Source organism: Aquarana catesbeiana, linkage group LG10 (assembly GCF_042186555.1).
Source record: "Aquarana catesbeiana isolate 2022-GZ linkage group LG10, ASM4218655v1, whole genome shotgun sequence".
Taxonomy (NCBI): domain Eukaryota; kingdom Metazoa; phylum Chordata; class Amphibia; order Anura; family Ranidae; genus Aquarana; species Aquarana catesbeiana.
This window is the reverse complement of record NC_133333.1, coordinates 59,477,989-59,500,849: the sequence shown is the minus strand read 5'-3', so window position 1 is coordinate 59,500,849 and position 22,861 is coordinate 59,477,989. Positions and strand designations below refer to the sequence as shown.

At 41.7% G+C, this 22,861-nt stretch overlaps 1 protein-coding gene across 1 annotated transcript in view; it reads left to right on the top strand.

The window, feature by feature from the left end:
- The window catches only part of POLD1 (DNA polymerase delta 1, catalytic subunit), a 340,630-nt gene that overhangs the window by 292,789 nt on the left and 24,980 nt on the right, over positions 1-22,861 (top strand). Inside the window, exons 25-26 of the mRNA XM_073602248.1 lie at positions 19,932-19,984; positions 20,839-20,936. Of these exons, the coding sequence (XP_073458349.1) occupies positions 19,932-19,984; positions 20,839-20,936 (151 nt within the window). The remainder of the gene's footprint in view (positions 1-19,931; positions 19,985-20,838; positions 20,937-22,861) is intronic.

Sequence of the window (22,861 nt, the reverse complement as noted above, 5' to 3'; positions counted from 1 at the left end):
GAACCCCTAATAAGAACCCTGAATATAAATATAGCTCATGGTATATTAACCAAAAAAGAGGGGGGGGGGGACTTTAGATGAGGTGCGTGGGGTAGAGCCAGACAAAACCATATACATATGTAAAAAATTGTATTCTTTATTAGACCAAAGATAGGGCATGGATCAACCCATATAGACGCATAATAGCACATTGGCATATAAAACACAAAGTATCAACATACATATTAAGGATAGTCACCAACATGACACAGAAAGTAAATATTATACATCACAGTCCCTCAAATAGAGTATGCATAACATTGTCAGGGTGGTAGAGCAATGAAAACCATCTGGAATCATAAATATGAAATGGATGCGTCAAAATAAGCTTGACGATGTTTCGTGGACTTCTATCCACTCATCAGGAGCAAGTGCATCCATGTACTAAAACGGGATAAAAAAAAATCACCATTATAGTTTAATATAACCACAGACTGGAGGGGTAGAGGGGTTAAAGATGATGATGAACAAATAAACGGCCATAACTGAAAGTACTCACATAAGAGCTGATACTAGGCCATGCGATACCACCTGCCGGAGGTGGTATCCCCCCCTTTTTTTTTTTTTATCCCCTTTTGTGGTGCTGAGAGCCTGAGCCTGGCTCAGGCTCTCAGCACCACACCGAGAGACTGAACCAATATACTCAGTTATCTCATTTTGTAGGCAGTTTATCAGGACCTATTCGATCATTAAACACATTAACTAAAGTAGAGGCAATATTTCGACTGGCGGATTCTCCCCAGCATTGTATATCGCAATTTTACAAAGCTTTGCTGTCTTTTTCAAGAGTCTGGATATCCAGTGTATATAACCCGTTGGGAAACAGACCTACAGTCCAGTCTTGATAATACACAAAGAGATAAGATTCTGATACTTTCTCACGTTGCCTCCCTTTCTTCCAGAATAGAGGAAATTAACTATAAATTTCTTTCTTGTTAGGCGGTACTGTATGCCTGTTAAATTGCATTCGATGTTCTCTTCTAATTCTCCTCTATGCTGGACAGAATGTGGAGGCCGTGCTGCTCACGGTCCTATCTGGTGGTCCTGCCCTTTCATTCCAAAATATTGTCAGACTATTATTAATATGGCGTCTATAATACAAAAAGATATATAATCCAGTTTGATCCTTGGGTTATTTTATTTCACCTTACTTCACAATCAATATCTAGATATAGAAACTCAATAACCCTGCATTTGTTAAACATGGCAAAATCCTTAATACCTATGTACTGGAAGCAAAAGTCTATACTGAACTTAGTTCAATGGTTACCAAAAATAAATGATATGTGTTATAAAGAAGAATTTAGGTACAATACCAAGGGCATGGTTGACAAACATTTAAAGATATGGGAATGTTGGTTTGATATTAAAACAACTTTGTTATATTATAATACGATATTAGATCCCTGATATTATAGTATTCTAATGACATAAAGTTGTCAGATGATATACAGTGCCTTGCAAAAGTATTCCCCCCCTTGGCATTTTTCATGTTTTGTTGTCTCACAACCTGGAATTAACATGGACTGTTTGAGGATTTGCATCCTTTAATTTACAGAACATGCCCACAACTTTGAAGATTTTTTTTTTTTTTTTATTGTGAAGCATACAACATATAGGACAAAATAATAGAAAAAGTAAATGTGCATAACTATTCACCCCCCTAAAGTTAATACTTTGTAGAGCCACCTTTTGCGGCTATCACAGCTCCAAGTCGCTTTGGATAAGTCTCTATGAGCTTGCCACATCTTACCACTGGGTTTTTTGCCCATTCCTCCTTGCAAAACTGCTCCAGCCCCTTCAGGTTGGATGGTTTGCGCTTGTGGATTGGTGATCATTACTGCGCTAAACCCAAAAGTGGTTCAGATGTCAAGCAGCTGCATAAAAATGTGACAAACATATATAAAATCGGAAAGGTAAATACTGCAGCGCTAACCAAGCAAATACATAAATGAAAGGGGTGGTGGAGAAAAATGATGCAACAAATCAGATATATAAAGTGTCCAATAAATGTACATAAACTCAGTGAATGAGTAACCAAACACCAGGGGGCCCTGATAAATGTGAAAAAATATACAGGTGTGTGGGTTATAGTCCAATCAAGGCTGATCTTCTAGTGAAGAGTGGTGAAGACCCGAACACTGTTGGATATGGTGGACATCAAAGATATTGCATCATCAGTAATAAAGAAGTGCATGTGCCCTTACCGGAACGGGTGGACTCCTATGTCAGCGACATGGAGTCATACAGACATGGTGCCACAAATGGCCAAAGTGTGGAGCTCAGCAGGGTCCAGGACTTCCAGGGTGGGATCCAGAAAAGAGACGAAAAACCTCCAAATGGACCTCCATCCTTGGTGCATCAAACTAGATCTTGATGGTAAGATCAACAGGACTCTGGAGCCACTCTCAGCGAAGCATTATGTGGAAAAAGAAAATGCTCTCACATGGTGTAGATCAAAAAAGATGGTATTTTATTTCTAAAAAAACTGCATACAAGTATAAAAGTGATCACAAAAATAAAAACTAGTCAATGTGGAGAGTGATAAGCCTAAAAAAAAGCTACGCGTTTCAACCAATAGGTCTTCGAAAGGGGCATATATCTGCTCCCACACATTGCAGAACATTTTATAGACTACACAGGGATCAAACAATTCAAAACAACAAATCAATGTTCAGATCCAAAGATGGCCACTGATTGGGTGTAAGGTGATCAGCTGATCACTGATTTCCAGACCTCATTCTGGAACCAAATGAAAAAAGAATACTGCTGTTCACATGCACCACTAAGCCAACCAGAAAGTGACCCGGAAATGTGTATAAAACCACCCAGTGGTCACATGGCAGAACTCCGGGCTATCATTGGATGAAAAGCCCAGGAAGAATTAAATCATTCAACCATGTGACTGGCTCGAACACTGAGCACATGACCCGGGAGGTGAGTCACATGACCAGGACCAACCAAGCCTGAAGGCAAGTGAAGAAAAGCGACGAAATGGCCTCAAGGGAGATCAATCAAAGGGAACATAAAAATAAATGTATATTACTGATGGACCTGACTGAATAGTTCCAACGGCCGCAACTGAAAGCTGGCCGTGGGAAAAGATAGGGAGGACTTCCGGGTCACGAGGCCAATCCCGGGAATGGATGGCTCCGGAAGTGGAAGAGCGTCTAACCGGAAGTGTTCTGATCGACCTGATCACATGTCCAAACACAGATCACATGACAGGCCGACCAAAACAAAAACAATGACGTGGCAGAGGGACACAAAAGGCCCACAGCCTCAATATAGAGCCATGACACTGATGGACCACAAATGCATGTAGACAACGGAACACAGTATAAAGATGGTAAGGGTGAAAATGGAAATGTACAAATAAAAATATGATATATTAACCAGATATGAACATGTAGGCAATACCTAAATATGATTAAAAAAATGAATATGTGAGCATTCATAAAGAAACAAATTGGTTAATAGATATGGAGGGACAAAGAAAAATTCAAAAGGATCGAACTTAAGATTGATTAATTGATAAATGAGTTGATATCCCACTCCACGTTCAAGCCAAACGGTGAGTAGGATCTGAGCTCATATATCCAGTATGTCTAGAGGCGGGAGACCCCGCGTAAATGGGACTCCCCCACCCCCCCACCCCCCAGTGGGGCACAAACTTGTCAATGATCTGAAACTGGGTCCCTTTAGGATCCTTATTGTGGAACTGCAAATAATGACAGGGTACGCTATGTTTACTCTTCCCACTTTTTATGCCGGCCACGTATTCGTTCACGCGTGTGGAGAATGTCCTGATGGTACGGCCCACATACTGCTTTTTGCAGGGGCAGGTGTGTAGGTAAAAAATGAATTTTGTGGCACAGGTGGTAAAGTGTCTCATAGAATAAATACTTTCAGTGGTTGTTGAAACAAAAGTGTCTGTTTTGCGTTTCCCTCCAATGTTATAGAGGCACACATTGCACTTTCTGCATGGGTAGTAACCCTTACACTGCTGGAAAAAAGAGACTGTTTTAGGGGGGTCGATCACATTTGCTGCAATTTGCCCCTGTATTGATCGTGCTCCCCTGAATGTCACACCAGCCAGTTCTGGAAAAACGGGGCCCAACAGTCTGTCATTGCGAAGGACTTTCCAGTGCTTCCTGAAAATTTCTCTAACCTGCCTAGATTTGGCAGAGTGGGTAGTGAAAAATGACCATCTGAATTTGTGATCTGTAACATCCTTAGGCCGTTCAATGAGGGTGGAGCTTCTATCAATCGGAAGAGCTCTATTTATCTCCACATCAAAGTCAGCAATGTTATAACCCTTTTCTATAAACCTTTCTTTAAGGACCTGAGACTGCAGAAGAAAATCCTGGGTTCTCATACAATTCCAGCGCAGCCTCAAAAACTGGCTACGAGGAACGGATTTAAGCCACTGTGTCTGATGGCAGCTGTCAACCGGAATATATCCGTTGCGGCCTGTAGGTTTAAAGTAGGTCTTGAACTCTAGATGTTGGTCAACAACCATAATTTTAAGATCTAGAAAATGGATGGAGGTTAGACTGGCCTCATAGCTAAGAATGATACCTCGGTCATTAGTTAAGTACGGCCATAAAAACATCCAGAGATTCCCGGTCGCCCCTCAATAGGAGGAGGATGTCGTCAATGTACCTAGCCCAGAGAACCAATTCGGATCTCTGGGAGGCATAGACGACATCCTCCCACTGGGCCATGAAAATGTTCACCAAACTTGGGGCAAACTTTGCCCCCATGGCCACCCCTTTTATTTGTAAATAAAATTGGTTTTGAAACCAAAAATAATTATGCCTTGTCGCAAACATAAGACGCTGCACAATGAAATTGCGCTGGACCAAAGGGAGGGTGGTCTGTTTGGACAGATAGTTTTCCACTGCGGAGAAGCCCAAAGAGTAGAGTATGCACGTGTAGAGTGCGGCGACATCCGCTGTAACCAGGATCATCCCCTCTTCAAAGACAGCAGACTCAGAGTTTAATGGTATCTCTGGTGTCCTTGAGATAGGAGGGAATGGAACAAACAATGGGTTGGAGATAAAAGTCCACATACTTCCCAATGCAGGAAGTGACCGAGTCAATTACGCTGACTATGGGTCGGCCAGGGGGATTAACTGGGCCCTTGTGGACCTTGGGGAGATGGTGGGAATGTGAGGGACAAGAGGAACAAGGAAACTTCTTTCCTTCTTATCTAAAATCCCCAGTGCAAAACCCTCATTTATCAATTGGACCAAGGCTTTTTTGTAGTTGGCCATTGGGACCTTGTGAACAGCAATCTTTAAGTCTGACCACATATTTTCTATTGGATTGAGGTCTGGGCTTTGACTAGGCCATTCCAACACATTTACGTGTTTCCCCTTAAACCACTCAAGTGTTGCTTTAGCAGTGTGTTTGGGGTCATTGTCCTGCTGGAAGGTGAACCTCCGTCCTAGCCTCAAATCACACACAGAGTGGTACAGGTTTTGCTCAAGAATATCCCTGTATTTAGCACCATCCATCTTTCCCTCAACTCTGACCAGTTTCCCAGTCCCGACTGCTGAAAAACATCCCCACAGCGTGATGCTGCCACCACCATGTTTCACTGTGGGGATGGTGTTCTTTGAGTGATGTGTTGGGTTTGTGCCAGACATAGCATTTTCTTTGATGGCCAGAAAGTTTAATTTTAGTCTCGTCAGACCAGAGCACCTTCCTCCATACATTTTGGGAGTCTCCCACATGCCTTTTCGTAAACTCAAAACGTGCCATTTTGTTTTTTGCTGAAAGTAATGGCTTTCTTCTGGCCACTCTGCCATAAAGTCCAACTCTATGGAGCGTACGGCTTATTGTCCTATGTACAGAGACTCCGGTCTCTGCTGAGGAACTCTGCAGCTCCTCCAGGGTTACCTTAGGTCTCTGTGCTGCCTCTCTGATTAGTGCCCTCCTTGCCCGATCCCTGAGTTTTGGTGTGCGGTGAGTTTTCTGTCTCTTGGCAGGTTTGTTGTTGTGCCATGTTCTTTCCATTTGGTTATGATAGATTTGATGGGGCTCCTAGGGATCATCAAAGATTTGGATATTTTTTTTATAACCTAACCCTGACTTGTACTTCTGAACAACATTGTCCCTTACTTGTTTGGAGAGTTCCTTGGTCTTCATGACAGTGTTTGATTAGTGGTGCCTCTTGCTTAGGTGTTGCAGCCTCTGGGGCCTTTCAAAAAGGTGTGTATATGTAATGACAGATCAAGTGACGCTTAGATTGCACACAGGTGGACATCATTTCATTAATTATGTGACTTCTGAAAGTAATTGGTTGCACCAGAGATTTTTATGGGCTTCATAACAAAGGGGGTGAACACAAACGCACATGCCAATTATCAGTCTTTTATTTCTGAAAAATCGTTTTATGTATATATTTTTCTAATTTTACTTCACCAACTTAGACTATTGTGTTCTGATCCATCACATATAATTCAGACTAAAAAAAAACATTGGACTAAAGACTGTAATGTAACAAAATGGGTAAAAAGCCAAGGGAGGTGAATAATTTAATTTTGCAAGGCACTGTATATAATATTTGGATAGATATGGTGCAATAGAAGTTCAATATTCTTGTTATTTGTAATCCCAGGCCTGGAATTGAACACAGTTCATTGGTATTTATTCCCCCCCCCCCCTTTTTTTTTTTGCCCTCCCTTCCTCCTTCCCTATTCCTTTCCCTTTTTCCTTTTTGTTTTTGCTCTTGTCGTTTTGGTAAAAATAAAAAATTGCTCTATAAGCAGAGATATTACTATTTAAATAATATATTTGTTGAATTGTTCCCTTTTTTCTTTCTGTAAGAGCTAAAATGCCTGACTATATTTGTCTGTTCTTCTTGTATTTGTGTTTGAAATGGCAATAGAAATTAAATTAAAAAAAAATACAGACTGAACCAGCTACTGGTCAGACATCTGGGTGGATCCTGACTTTAAAGTTGGGATCTCATCAGAGCCTGGACCGACTGAGTGACGTCAGTCGGCAGCGACTTTCCCCCGAATGTCAGCCGAATACGAGTCACAAGTGTGCACAATGAAGTGCACCCCGGTGACCCACAGGAGAAGTGGGGCCAAAAGAGCTTTGGCCCCACTACTCTAACTGCCTCCTGCCCAACATCCTATGATGATGCCCAGTCTCATGGCAATCGCGGGGGCGTGTTGTGTCCCTGGGACTCGGCGCGACTCTGATCTCAGTAAAGGGCCACGGCTCTTTACCCATGTGATCAGCTGTGTCCAATCACAGCTGAATGTATAGGTAATCTGGGGACTGATTATCAGTGTCCTGATTACAGTGCAGCTCCGACAGTGCCCATCACTGATGCCACTCTGTGCCCATCTGTGATGCCAACCTGTACCCATCAGTGACACCAGTCAGTGTCCATCGGTATTGCCTATTTGTGCCCTTCAGTGATGCCAATTGGTGCCCATCAGTGAGGCCAATCTGTGCCCATTGGTGCCGCCTATCTATGCCGCATATCATTGCCCATAAGTGCTGCATATTAGTGCCACCCCATCAGCAGCCTCATCAGCGCACATCCATGAAGGAGAAAAATTAACATTTTCAGGCAGAAACTAAAACTTTTTTTTTTTTGGTCTTTTTGTTTTGTTTTTGGAAAAAATTTAAAAAAACAGCGGTGATTAAATATCGCCAAAAGAAAGCTCTATTTGTGGGAAGAAAATGATAAAAAAATATTAATTTGGGTACAGTATTTCATGACCGTGATGAAAGTGCCCAGTATTGAGGTGGTTGAAATCGCTTTAAAGTTCTGTTCCTGTATACCTGCTATGAACCAGAACAATTCTTGGATAGGAGTCTACTCTTTCAGCTTTGTCTGGCAAAAGTTTAAATCGTTTATATTTTATTGAGGCAAAATACCTTTTTTTTTTTTTTTTTTTTTTTTTGTACTTGATGGACTTTTTTCAACCTCACCTACTATGTAACTATGTATGTAAAAAAGCTTTTTTGCTAGTTTGATCAGTATTTTAAAACAGCTAGTGTCCCTGTAAATAAACATTGCTAACTTTATTATTGGTTCTGTTTTATAATGACACTAAAATTACACTTCTATAGTACATAGTAAAGCAAAGTTAATTACAAATGAAAAGGGGCTTTTTTCAATTGTGAAGATTTTTTCATGTAATGCTACAAAAACGAATGAATAAAGTTTACATGACTGATTGAAAAATAAAAAATGAGTTATTTAGGGTTGATTAAGGTTAACTAAGGTTTAGTAAGGATTCCCTTTTCCCCTTGCAAAGTTGCTGGAACTGACATGCCAATCAAACAACACAACTTGGATCTGCATGCAGAAGCTCTATTTAAAATACGCTGTAAAAATATTGTTTCAGAGTACTTGTGAATGAATGAAAAAACATAATTCAGGTGTGAGTGCACAATGCTTAAAAAACAGCCTCTTAGTGTCACCTATACCATTTATTTTTCAGGCAGCCTGGTCTGTCATTTAACTGCATCTTTTTACATGTCCCCAAAAGACCAAAACACGCGGTAACGGTTGTGGTGAGCCGCAACACAGGTGCGCCAGGTTTCCGCTGGCTTAACCACTTAAGCCCCGGACCATTTGGCTGGCCAAAGACCAGAGCACATTTGCGATTCGGCACTGTCGCTTTAACTGACAATTGCGCCGTCGCGCGACATGGCTCCCAAACAAGATCGACGTCCTTTTTTCCCCCACAAATAGAGCTTTCTTTTGGTGGTATTTGATCACCTCTGCAGTTTTTATTTTTTGCGCTATAAACAAAAAAATAGCGACAATTTTGAAAAAAACTAATTTTTTTTTTACTTTTTGCTATAATGAATATCCCCAAAAAATAAAAAAAAAACTTGTTTTCCCTCAGTTTAGGCCGATATGTATTCTTCTACATATTTTTGGTAAAAAAAAATCGCATTAAGCGTATATTGATTGGTTTGCGCAAAAGTTATAGCGTCTACAAAATAGGGGATAGTTTTATGGCATTTTTATTAATTTTTTTTTTATAGTAATGGCGGCGATCAGTGATTTTTTTTTTTTGTGACTGCGACATTACGGCGGACACGTCGGACAGTTTTAACACATTTTTGGGACCATTGGCATTAATACAGCCATCAGAGCGATTAAAAATGCATTGGTTACTGTAAAATGTCACTGGCAGTGAAGGGATTAACACTAGGGGCAGTGAAGAGGTTAATGTGTGTCCTAGTTTGTGTTCTAACTGAAGGGGGATGGGGACTGTGCAAGGAAGCTAACATACTCTCTATGAGCAGACGATCTGTCAGTTCTCCCCTCAGAGAACTGGAAACTGTTTGTTTACACACAGTTCCGGGTTCTCCGGGAGCCCGGCGGTGATCGAGACTGCTGGGGACTCGCATTGGCCCGGGGGGCGCACGCCCCCTAGTGGCCACAGGGCGAAGCGACGTAACATAATGTCGTTTCGCCCAGCCGTGCCGTTTTGCCGCAGGGCAACTGCGGCGGCTGGTCGGCATGTGGTGAAAAGATAAGTTCACTTTTTTTTTAAATGTATAAATGCACTTTTTTTTGCAGGTAAAAAAAAATGTGCATTTATTATTATTTGATGCAGGAGCCTGGAAAGCATTGCACCAGCGATTAGCAGATCTGCACGTTGTCAGTGTATTGGATTACCGGTAAATCCCATACGGGTAAGCTGATGCTCCCTGACAGGAAGACTCCATGAACTACCACGGGGCTGTGGACTTCATTGAGAACTACAGCCGGACAGCCGCTAAGGATGTCAGGGCTTAAAGTTCATTCAGATACATGAAGCTGTGTGTATGGATTATGCAGTCGTGTAGATGGAGCCCCGCACGACTGCGCAGTTTTTTAAACAATGGCAGCTTGTACGGGGAACTTCTCCCCGAAACTGCTGCCAGGGGGGGCAGCGGCTGCAGCACTGCGAACATATTACATTTTTCACCCTAAAATCGTTCCCAAAGCTGAACTTATCCTTTAATGCCCTTAAGAATAAAGGAAAACACACTGACCCTCGATACATGTGTTGCTTTAACATGTATAGGTGTAAAGCCAACCTTTGTGTAGGACTTGCCATACATGAGGACCCTTGGTGTGGGTGGTAAGTAGGCCTGTGTTGGGCAAATTGCAAGCTAATGCTTCAAGATTACCCTAGTACAAAAAACCCTTTGTGTGAGTGGTGAGCTTACAAGATTTAGCCAAAATAACACCTTCCTATTTTCTAGGAATACTTATGCTTGCAGGATGGGAAGGTGAGAGGCATGCAGGGAGCACAAAGAGAAAACAGGCATGACAGCCCTACTAGCGTAGTAATTGAAAATTAAGTTATTGTGTTTTGAATGAGAAACTAAAGGTAGAAAGAACTCACACCTGGTGAGGTCGCAGGTGACCACATGGGCTGCGCAACGTGCAGTGATTCTCTTGTGGCAAATACTTCTCTCTCCATGCAGGTCTTTTGGAGGTCACTTTCTATGCTTTATGGTAGCCCAAATCTGGTAATTCTCATGGAACGTTGGTCAAAATTATAAGAGGAGAGATTAAAAAAAAACATGGGGTGGACCAAAGATGAGGACAGGGATAACATGGATTTTCTGATAAAAGCTGAATTTATTTAGCCTGTCAACCTACCTGCTAAATAAATGCTAAAGGTGACACTAAGCAGCTACATGATTACTTTGTTGGATTGAAAAAAGACAGAAGTCCAACAATTCAACCAATAGAAAATCTCCATGTACATGGTCCTATACCCACAATTAATCTGGAGGAAGGCAAAAAAACTCTATGAAGCATGGTCCAATTTGCTCCAGCAGGGGAAAAACTTCATTCCTGATCCCCCCCAGTCATGGAGTCTGTCCTCAGCCCCCCTTTATATCAGTGTCCTCAGTTCCTCTTCACATCACAGCCACCTTTTCAGTGCAGTCCCCTTTACATCACAGTGCCCCTTTTCATTAATGTAATGGGATCTGCTCTCTAAAGGGAGCACTGTAATAAAAAGGGGATTGCACTGTAAAGGGGCAATGATTACAGCGCAGTCCCCTTTATATTACATTGCTTCTAGCAATCACCTCCTCCATCAAAGTTCCCTTGCAGTCTGCCCCACCCCCCTTTCGTCTCTAACATGACACTGCCCCAATTCTAATGTCTGCCCCACCAGCACAGGACTCGTACATTTGGCAGGGCAGAGGCTGTGATCATTACGTGTGTCCTCTATCGGCTCCTCTGCCCATGTGACAATGTCATCCTATCAGCAGGACAGGGGGCGGTAGAAGCTCTCCATTCTGATCTGCAGCTCCTCCCTCCTCCTGCCCTGCTGATTGGATGACATCGGCTGAGTGGGTGGAAGAGCTGAGAGAGGACAAACAGGTATGGCTGCACAGCATGAGGTGAGTGAAGACCACTGTAGCTGCTCACCTCCTGATGTGCAGCCTGGTGGGGGACCCCTGCTCTCTATAACAGTATTAAAGTGGATAACGCTGCACCAAGTTTACTATATGGACCACTTATGTATTTATACATGTTGATCATTATCCCCCTTATTCGCCTCTTCTCAAGAGAAAATAAATTCAGTTCAGCTACTCTTTCCTTACAACTGAGCTTCTCCATGCCTAAAACTTTGGTTGCACTTCTCTACAGAGGCTGCCAGACCCCGTTTCAAGCACACCGACATAAAGACTCAGTCTAGGGGATGTCTTTTTATGAATTTAATGCATAAAACTTTAACAGGAAAGGGGTGTGGGTGCAGGATACTTCAAAACATCAGGATAAATTAGCAGGGAGACAAAACTGTAGTCCAAATCCTCTTGTAACATCCTTTACTAGAGGTAGAAGGGAATGGCCAGATAATCTGGAACTCTATGCAAGTAGTTCCAGTCCTGACAGCTACCTCTGACACTTACAGTCCCGAGCACATGGACACCTGGTATCCACATTCAAAGTCTTACTCACAAAGTTCAAGGACAGCTTTCTGCACCCGGCCTCCATGCAACACTCTCCATTGAGAAAGAAAGGATCCTTCTGCAGACCAGTCTCTGCAGGTGATACCCTCCGGTAGATGTCTCTCAATCAGATCGTCAGGCCCTCAACCAAGCACATGCTAAGGCCTAAACAGCAACTCCAGTACACAAGCTGCATTCCAGAGGAAGCAGCCCCTGGACGAGAAAACTCTGAGCAAGCCTCCCAAAGATGTATCTTCTCCTTCAGCTACGTGTTGGGTGCCCCTCCCAGGGATTGGCTGAAAACAGATTCATAACTTAATTTTGAAAGGCGTGGCAAAGTTAAGGACTTCTGTAATTTTTTTTTTTGTCCTGGCTGGGTAGCTTCACCCTCTGTATTTCTTGTGACCATTGTCATCAAAATTTACAGTTGCCACCAGAACAAGAGGTGAGAGTAAACATGAGGACACTTGTTCCAATAATAATTGTCTTAAAGAATTTCTCCTTGCTTTCACTTTCTGTTGCGTCTTCAAGACAGGAAGTGAAGAAAAAATCTCCCAGCAAAACATAGGCAGCAAACAATAAACAGTCAAGAAGGTAGTTATCACACCAGTGCTGCAACACAAATTGTGTGCTTTCTTACAAAACCAGTGCAGGTCTGTTAAACTGTGCGTAGCCTATTTAAAATGAACACAATGCAGTGACAAAGTGTGTATGGGACCCTAAAACAGAGCCTGCCTAAAAGGAGATATGGAAAATACCATTAGCCAGTTGTCCTTAACTTTAGCATGATTCGGGGTTGTCATTGTTATCCATTCTGCAATATTTAACCACTTCCATACCGGGCCTATTCTGGTACTTCTCTCCTACATTTTTTTTACTAGAAAATTACTCAGAACCCTCAAACATTATATATGTGTGTGTGTGTGTATATATGTATATATATATATATATATATATATATATATATATATATATATATATATATATATATATATATATATATATATATATATATATATATTTTAGCAGACACCCTAGGGAATAAAATGGCGGTTGTTGCAACTTTTTATCTCGCATGGTATTTGCGCGGTATTTAAATCGTGAAACTTTTTTTTTTTTTTCATGATTTAAAAATAACAAAACAGTAAAGTTAGACCACTTTTTTTCAAAGATGATGTTACGCCAAGTAAATAGATTCCCAACATGTCACGCTTTAAAATTGCGCACACTTATGGAATTGCGTCAAACTTCGGTACTTAAAAATCTCCATAGGCGACGCTTTAAAATTTTTTACAGGTTACATGTTTAGAGTTATAGAGGAGGTCTAGTGCTAGAATAGAATTGTTGCTCGGGCTCTAACGCTACCTCACGTGTGGTTTGAACAGCGTTTACATATGTGGGCGGGACTTGCATGTGTGTTTGCTTCTGAGCGCGAGCTACCGGGGACAGAGGCGGTTTAAATTTTTTTATTTTTTTTTTTTTTACACTTCCTTTTACATTTTTTTTTGATCATTTTTATTCCTATTGCAAGAAATGTAAACATTTCTTGTAATAGGAATCATTCGTGACAGGTTCTCTTTATAGAGAGATGCAGGGTCAATAAGACCCCACACCTCTCCTCCAGGCTGGAAAGCACGAGGTCGGAAAAAAATCTCATGCTTACTAACGCCGATCGCGGCTTTGTCTTCATCCGCGGCCCAGACGTGACGTCATAACATCGCGCCCGGGCCTCCGACGGTCATAGAGATGACTGGTGACCATCTGGTCACCGGAAATCTCTATGATCGTCATCCAGTGGGGGCGGATTCTTTCTCCGAGCCCCTGATGGCACTGGAGAGCCCGGAGAATCACCGGATGGTGGCTGGAGGGTGGGGATGTCCCCTCCCGTCGCCTGTAAGAACGATCAAGCGGTGGAACTGCCGATATGATCGTTCTTCTTATGGTGCACAGAATCGCCGGCTGAAAACAAGGATATATATTCCCACTGAAAGTCAAGGACGTCATATGACGTCCTTGGGCTGGAAGTTGTTAATCAACATTTAAATTCAAGTTCAACGATGCCTAAGACCCCTTTCACACTGGGGAGCTTTGCAGGCACTACAGCGCTAAAAATAGAGCCTGCAAAACGCCCTGGAAGAGCCGCTCCATTCACTCCAGTGTGAAAGCCCGAGGGCTTTCACATTGGAGCGGTGTGCTGGCAGGACGCTAAAAAAAGTCCTGCTAGCAGCATCTTTGGAGCTGTGTGTATTACCACTCCTCCACCACTACCTGCCCATTGAAATCAATGGGTAGCGTGGCTATACCGCCGGCAAAGCGCTGCTAATGCAGCGCTTTTCGGGTGGTTTTAACCCTTTCTCAGCTGGTTTTAACCCTTTCTTGGCCGCTAGCAAGGGGGTAAAAGCGCCCCGCTAGCAGCCGAATAGCGCTGCAAAATTGACGGTAAAACGCCGCTAAAAATAGCGACGCTTTACCGCCGACGCACCCACCGCACCAGTGTGAAAGGGGCCTAATAGGTGCATGCATGTTCTGAGACGTAGACTGAGTAAGGTGCAACAAAAGGGTGATGGTTCTGGTGTTTGCAACTTCAATAACAAGCCAGCCGCAGTGGCTGTTATAATTTGTTTTTCGAGAGGTTCAAGGGATCAATGCAACAGCATGAAGGGTATCTCAGCAATGGTAGTCTTCATGTTTCTCTCATGACCAGTTTCCTTATTTATTGCCTGTTAGTAAATTTAAACCATTGTTTGTTTTTATTTTTAGCTTTAGAAAAAGTGTAAAAAAAAATTGACAGGGGTCCAACCCTAACCCCTACTTTACTAAAAAAAATATATCTATTTCTAACTGTGTTGCTGTTGAAGATTTTCCTTCACCTCCTTTCTGATGATGCTGTCAATGGAAAGTAAGTGAGGGGGATTTTCTCAAGATACCCCTAAATAGCAATTAAACCTAACAGGGGTTTCCTTTCCCCACTCTATCCAAAAACCAAAAAAAAAAAAAAGGCACTTGCAGAGGACACAAAATAAAGGCAGACTCCCAACTGAATGATTTGATTTCTAGAGACAACCTGAGAGAGTACAGAACAAATCAGGAGGTAGAGATTTTGTACTCGCCATACAGCCCATTGATAAAATTAACAAAGCTTTATTATTGTAAAATTAAAACCATACAGTAAAAAATGTGTATTCACCGCAACTATAATATGTACGTGACACCTATGAGCTCATGTTACTGTCATACATGAGATATCTTGCCCACTATATTACAGAAATAATGCCTAAGTACCCAATGACTTTTTGTTCCTCAGGGACAGCTCAGTGAACCTTCATATTGAAAATGGGAAAATTTGATAACAAACATGTATAGGACAAAACACAATATACAGTATATGTCAGCTCCACATTGTGGCTATGGCTGCAATTAAAAGTATACCACTCTATGCATATACCAGCTGAAGGGTTAAAAGGGAGGCCCAACTGCACCCACAGAAATCCAGGAGGTGCTGAAGTAATCGAATACAAATTAATTGGGGAGTGGGAGCCCATAAGAAGGCATTCCCCCCCAAAAAATAATGATGATAATAATAAATATCCACTAAAAAATACATAGCCATTTTGGAGCATCAGATTGCATTCCAGAAGGTCAGATTTGGTGGTGGATCCGGATCTAAACCCCCCATGCAAAAGAAAAAAGACAGCTGGGAGCAAATCGGGGTACACATCCCCCAACTGAGGTCCGTCACAAACCCACAACCCTCTAGCACACGGGCAAACAGAGGGGGAAGGGGGGCTGCCCATGCTGAGTGGGGATATCGCCCCTCCCCCCCAGAAAGACAAAGCTCTCCCCACTGACAGGGAAGCACAGATTTGATGCTGAATACATTAAAAAAAAAATCTAAAGAAAAATACAAACACAGTGAAAGATAGTGTGACTAATACAATTTATACATTTGCACACATAAACGCAAAAATATGAAAAAAGCCCAAGTAAGGCAAACTAAACACAAAATATACAAACCAATATCAGTTTAATGTGCATCAGCGAGTTCCCACCATAATGGAGTGACTCTAATGAAAGAGAACAAAAAAAGAAAAACCTTTTACTTATTAGTTGTGAATACTGTGTAAATACCAATTCAGAGTAGCACATTACAGAACTTTTTTTTTTTTTTTTTGCCCAGTTTTAGCTGCTCTCTGATTGGGTTGACTGTTTGTCCTGTCTTGCAGTTTCATTTTATGAATTAGAAAAATAAGTGTGAAGTAAATAATTCTAACAAACAACCTCTAGTTGAGAGCGTATTGGTGCCTGTGTATACAAAGTTGAGGGAAACTGGAGCTCCTGTCCAACAGCTATGTATCAACCAAAATTGCTTGGATCAGCATGGGTTGTCTAACACTCCAGTTTTGCAATAGACAGCAAAGCAGAACTGTAACTAAAGGCTGCAAAATTGTGCAATATGCATAATGCAGTGTAGTACTACACAATTTCCAATTAGATGTCATTATGTGACTATTTCAAATGTATGTCACAAAGAAAGAAATTGGGTTTCATTATATTCAGGTTTAACATTACTGGTTTGGCTAGCAAAGTCTCCCTGCTTGCTCTTCACAGCTTTGACCTGGGGCTCCAAATAGTAGACTTGGAAGAGGGCAATTAACCACTTCAATACAGGGCACTTTCACCCCCTTCCTTCCCAGACCAATTTTCAGCGCTGTTGCACTTTGACAATTGCTCAGTCATGCAACACTGTACCCAGATGACATTTTTATCATTCTTTTTCCCCACAAATAGAGCTTTCTTTTGGTAGTATTTGATCACCTCTGGGTTTTTTATTTTTTGCTAAAAAAAACAAAAATTTGGAAAAAATAAGTTTTTGTTCGTTTGTTATAAAGTTTTGTAAATCTCCTTCTTTGATGAGGCGGCACAAATATGCACCACTAATGGGCACTGATAGGCAGCACTGATGGGTTATAATGGGCCCTGATGGGCAGCACTGATGAGGAGGCACTGACAGGCATTACTGATAAGCACTGATTGGCATCCCTGGTGGTCACAGATTGGCATCCCTGGTGGTTATAGATTGGCATCCCTGGTGGTTATAGATTGGCAATCTAGGTGGGCATCATTTTGGGCACCGCTGATGGGTCTGCGCTGATTATCAGCGCAGACCCCCTGGTAAGGAGAGCTGCTTATCGGCTCTCCTCTACTCGCACCCTGTCAGCACGAATAGAGGAAAAGCTAATGACTGACACTTCCTGTTTATGATGTGATCAGCTGTGATTGGACATAGCTGATCACATGGTAAAGAGCCTAAGGCTGGCCATACATTATACAATTTTCTTGTACAACTTTCCTTTAGATTTACCAAAACCATATAATATGAGGTCAAACCTAAACACTTTCAATTTGTATGCAATCAGGCAGGCCCTTGCACTACATAGTTGAAGGTAAATCTAAAGAAAATTGAATAAGAAAATTGTATGGTGTATGGCCAGCTTTAGTCATAGGCTCTTTAGCAAGATCGGAGATGTGGTGTGATAGTGACACACCGCTCTACCAATCATATGACTCCCAATCGGGATGTTAAAAAAAAATCTACAGTACCTGTTCAACTATTGAAGAATCGTGTAAATTTCTTACAAAAAGTATAAATTTATAGCTGTAATATTAAGCAATAGAGACATGAGTTTGCAAATCTAGATGGTTAGTTGCAATCTACTTTCTTCGTTTTCTTTTCAAACCATTCTAAAAAAGTGGTGGAAAGTTACAAACCTCTGTTTTTCAGGCTTGTTGAAATATGAAAAAGATATCTGATTGCCATGGGTAACATCTGGTTTTTAAGACATTTGTAAATTACATACTGCATAAGTCCTATACTTATAAAATACCTTATTCATCAATTAGTTTAAAATAATATCACATTTTTTTATATAGTTTATCTACTTACATTGGCCATTTACCATTGGCCAGAGTTGCATGTTTATAGTAATAGTTATCCTGATTACTTCTTCTAACGTTCCTCATCTCTTCAAGCTTTTCTCCATCTCCCTGGTCTGATATTACATGAAGCACACACACATATGCAGTTGTGTGCAAAAGTTTGCATACCCTGGCAGAAATTTTGGAAAGAATATAGAAAATATCATTGCTTGTGCCAAAAAACTCTTATTTAAGGATGGTAATCGTATGAAGCCATTTATTATTGCATAGTTGTTTGGCTCCTTTTTAAAGTATAACGATAACCAAAATCACCCAAATGGCCCTGATCAAAAGTTTACATACCCTGGAATGTGTGATCTTGGTACAGACACACAAGGTGACACAAACAGGTTAAAATGGCAATTAAAGGTTACAATATGCCCGACAACACCTTGCTATGGCATTGGCACAATATAGGCTTCTTTCTAGCAACTCGACTATGCAGATAATTTTTGTTCAAGTATTGTCGTATTGTGCTCCTTCCAAACAACCGCACCGTTTTTTTTCATGGCAGCCTCTATTTCTCCTGTGGTTACGTGTGGGGTTTTCTTTGTGTCCCGAACAATTCCTCTGGCAATTGTGGCTGCAATCTTTCTTGGTCTACATGACCTGGGCTTGGTATCAAGAGATCCCTAAATTGTCCACTTCTTAAGTGACTGAACAGTACTTACTGGCAAATTTAAGGCTTTCGGTATCTTTTTATATCCTTTTCCATCATTATAAAGTTCCATTACCTTGTTATGCAGGACTTTTGACCATCCTTTTCTGCTGTTTATGGTTCAGTATGCAGCCTGCTTAGTGCATTCACATGAGGGCTAACAAACCCATTAACAATTTATACACAGACACTAATTACAATTTAAAAAGCCACAGATGTGGGAAATGAACCTTTAATTGCCACTTTAACCTGTGTGTGTCACCTTGTATGTCTGTACCAAGGCCAAACATTCTAGGGTATGTAAACTTTTGATCAGGCCCATTTGGGTGATTTCTGTTATCATTATGATTTAAAAAGGAGCCAAGCAATTATGTGGTTTACATTTCTTCAGTTATTTCCTAATTTCTGGCCTAGGCCAAAATAATGTCATATATCCCATGAGTCTTCATGGGCAATTTTTCCTTTGATCTGTAGATCAGGAGAAGGGGCTTTCCTATCTGCATGCCTGAGCTAAGAGCAAATGGATTCCAGGAAGTAAATGCTACATGAATCATCTGCCCTTACTCAAGATCGCCACAGCTAGAGATGCTAGGGGGGTGTTTTCAAAGTGATTTCTCTACAAAATAAAGCATGGAGACATGGATAAATTGGAGAGTTTGCTTTCAATATTGAAATTAATTAAATAGCGTTGCTGGTGTTCATATACTGTTAAGTTCTACTTTAAATGTGTAACTACATCTGTGGACCTGGCAGTGCTTTCAGAGTTCATGTGGCACTCATTGTAACCTATGCCCAGGCTAGTCTAATGACCTCATCTTCTATTCAAGTCAACATTATCCCCTGTAATTTCCTGGCACTGAGCTCCTTCTCTGTCATATAAATGTAATTTGCCAGAGTCTTAGCAAGCAGAAGAAGCTCTGGTACCTAACTGATAAACAGGTGGCGGGGCTTGTTTTTATCTTAGTCACTTTTTAGACCTGGTCGGGTCCACTTCAACACTGGTCTGTAAAGCTTTCCTAAAATTTGGCCAAGAGTCAGGCCATCTTGTTCTACAATCAGAGTGAACTGTAAAAAAAAAAATCCTCTTAAATGCAAATATCTGTGCAGTCAGCAAACCCATTGATAAAACCATTAGAAATATTCTAATTCTATAAATTAAAACTTTGCAATGAAAATAATTGGCTTGGTCCGGTAGTTAAATTTTTAAAAACTACTTAAATGAAAGGAGGGGCTGAACTTAAGTAAAGTAAGCAATTAAATATAAATGTTTTCCCTAGTATTTAACTCAATGTTTTTGTTGCTACAGGTGCGGTGTGCAATTACTGCAAGACACGAGAATCTGAACTACACCAGAAAGAGGTAGGTTGGTCTTAGCGTTGACCGCTTAATTTTAGGTGAGCAGATTTACTTTTGAGGTGATGCAGATTTGGAGAGCTACGAGAGAGAAAAAATACATGTTTTTCGACCTCTAAATTTTACTTGCATGTTAAGGTTGACGCTGCTGACACCACAGTTCTCTCTCTGGGAAAGGGGGTTCGAGAGTGTGATTTCTCCATGCCAACATCTGATTGAGCCTCACTGGCAGCCACTCAGAAGCCAGCATTCAGTAGTTACACTCCCTTGGTTAAGAGGACTCTGCATTAAAATCCAGTTTGAGAGAGAGGATTACAGCCGCTTTAGAAACATTTGTGCAGTGGATTGCTTTAAAAATATTAACCAATTTAACAAAGACAACAATTTTAGAGGAGGGGGAGGGACATTTTCTTCATATACAACTACTGATATCATAGGGTGGGGATATATATCATATCATAGGAGCTACTATATTGGGAATGCTGTGCTAGTGCTGAGCTTCTTTATTAGAGGTTTCAGCAGCAGCCCATCTTTTTCCAACTGCTGCCCCCAATTCACCTCCTGAATGGACCCCATATGGCACCTTGTGTGTCATATAAAAGGTAGCTACACTCCAGAAATATGTCTTCCTACCCTCCCCTGCTCCTCACTTTCTCCTCACAGACTGTAATTGATGACGGCAGGAGCCAATGCAAATTGGAAAATAAAACACATGACCTAATGGTGTTGGTAACATGTTCATAAATCAATAAATCAGCTCCAAAATGTATGTGTGTATGGACTAGACAAACTTTTCAGAAAAAAAATGTCTGTATAGACGATCTGTGCTGCTTACTGTATAACTTTTATCTTATTATAAGATCTCTCACCTGAGTTCACTGGAAGAGAAGTTTTCTCGGTTGTGGACACAGTGCCAGCGTTGTCAGGGAAGTTTACACGAGGATGTCCTGTGCACAAGGTAAGAGTAGAACAGAATAAAACTTTTTGATGTAATGCAGGAATTTTTTACTGTTAAAGGTTGTATGAGCTATTTTGGGGATATTATGCTGCATTAAAGCCGATGTCCAAGTTGACTTTCACTTTAAATAGTTTGTTTGGGCGAAGGTGGCTATTTCCTACACTAAAGGGTAAGTTCACCTTTGTAAAAAAAAAATAAATAAATAAATGCACATCTAACAGATGTACAGTTATATATTTTTTTTACTAGGAGCCTGCAAAGCGTTGCGGGTGCAATGCAGGGCTTTTGCAGACTGTCAGTGTAAGCTGTCTGCTTGTACCTAATACAAGCAGGCAGTTACACACTGACAGGAACCATCAATGAACTAGCTAGAGAATGTTCAACAGCGCCCTGGTAGTTCGTTGAGAACTAAAAGCCGACAGCTGCAAAGGCAGTCGGTACTTGTAGTTCTCACATTTTCAGAACTCTGTGAATGAATGATGCGGCTGGGTGGGTGAAACCCTGCACAGCCATGGGGGATTGGAGGGGTTCGGGGCCTGCTACGACAGTAACATGTTACACCCTATATACAGGTGTAAAATTACAAAAGATAAACTTATCCTTTTAACGTGCACCCACTGGGCATACTGTATAAACTGTATGTAGTCACAGTTACATACAGTATACTAGGGGTCAACCAATTATCGGCGCGACCGATATTCACTTTTTTTGAAGAATCGGTAACAAACTTACCGATATTGCTTCAAGTAGTTGTACCAGGGTGCTGGCTGCAGCTGCAGCCAGCACCCTGGTACCATTCTTTAGAGCTGACGGTCGCCTCTCTTATCATAACAACCAATGCGGCCAAGCAACCTCTCGGCCCTTATCGCAAATAGCCTTCCGCCGCTCAGCCTGGCTCTCCCGTCCCACAGGGCCAGAGACCCGGACAAAGCCGATTGCTTTGTTCGGGTCTTGGATCTAGTAACCAGGAAGCGATGTCATGACATCCCTTCTGGATTACTCTCATCCTAAAGGCGCCAGTTTTTAAAAATAGAAAGTATTCAAAACCGCAGATTTTGGCATTTTGAATACTTTTAAGTGCAGTAGAGGGGTTTGGGGTCTTATAGACTCCAGTTCCCTCCATAAAGAGTAGACATGCCAAAACTCTACGGGGATGATGGGTTAGATATTTGGAATTTCTCATTTAAACAACTTGTCTCCCTTAGAGATAGCCTCATCCAATTTTAAATTGTACGCCGTGCATACTATACACCATACATAGTGCACAAAATGGCCCTGAATACACCACCAGATTGCTGGAGATGTTCACTTTAAAGGTGATTTTATCCACATTTTTTGGTCGTACCCAGCCATTACTCAATACTGGGAGGAAGTAATTCAGGTTATACAAAAGGTATCCGGGCTGGACCTTCCCCTCTCCGTACTAGTCTGTTTACTGGGTTAGTTCGAGGAGTGGACTTTGGTGGGACTGTTATTTTATGCAAGAAAGACATTTGACCCGGGCATGGAAAAAACCTTCTCCACCTATAGTTCCGGCTTGGATGAACTTGGTCAATTCTACAATACCTCTATATAAGGGCACATACTATGACAGAGGCTGCCCTAGAAAGTTTGACAGAGTCTGGAACAAATGGCTTAAAGATGACTATCCCCTTTGTGCCGAGCGTACGCACAAATGCAGCCTCTGCTTTTGGGGGTTATACCGGGATGATGCCCACAGCTGCAGGCATCATCCCGCTACCGTTTTTTAGAGCGGGAGATCGGCTATCCAGGGATAACAACTGATGTGGCTAAAAGCCGCTTGATTATCCCGGTGGAGCGGGAGGGGACATCCCGCCACCTCCCGCCGCTTTGACCGGGCCTCCAGTCCCACTGGGAGACCCGGTCCTCGATTTGCCACTTCCGGCGGCTAGAGAGAGACTGTC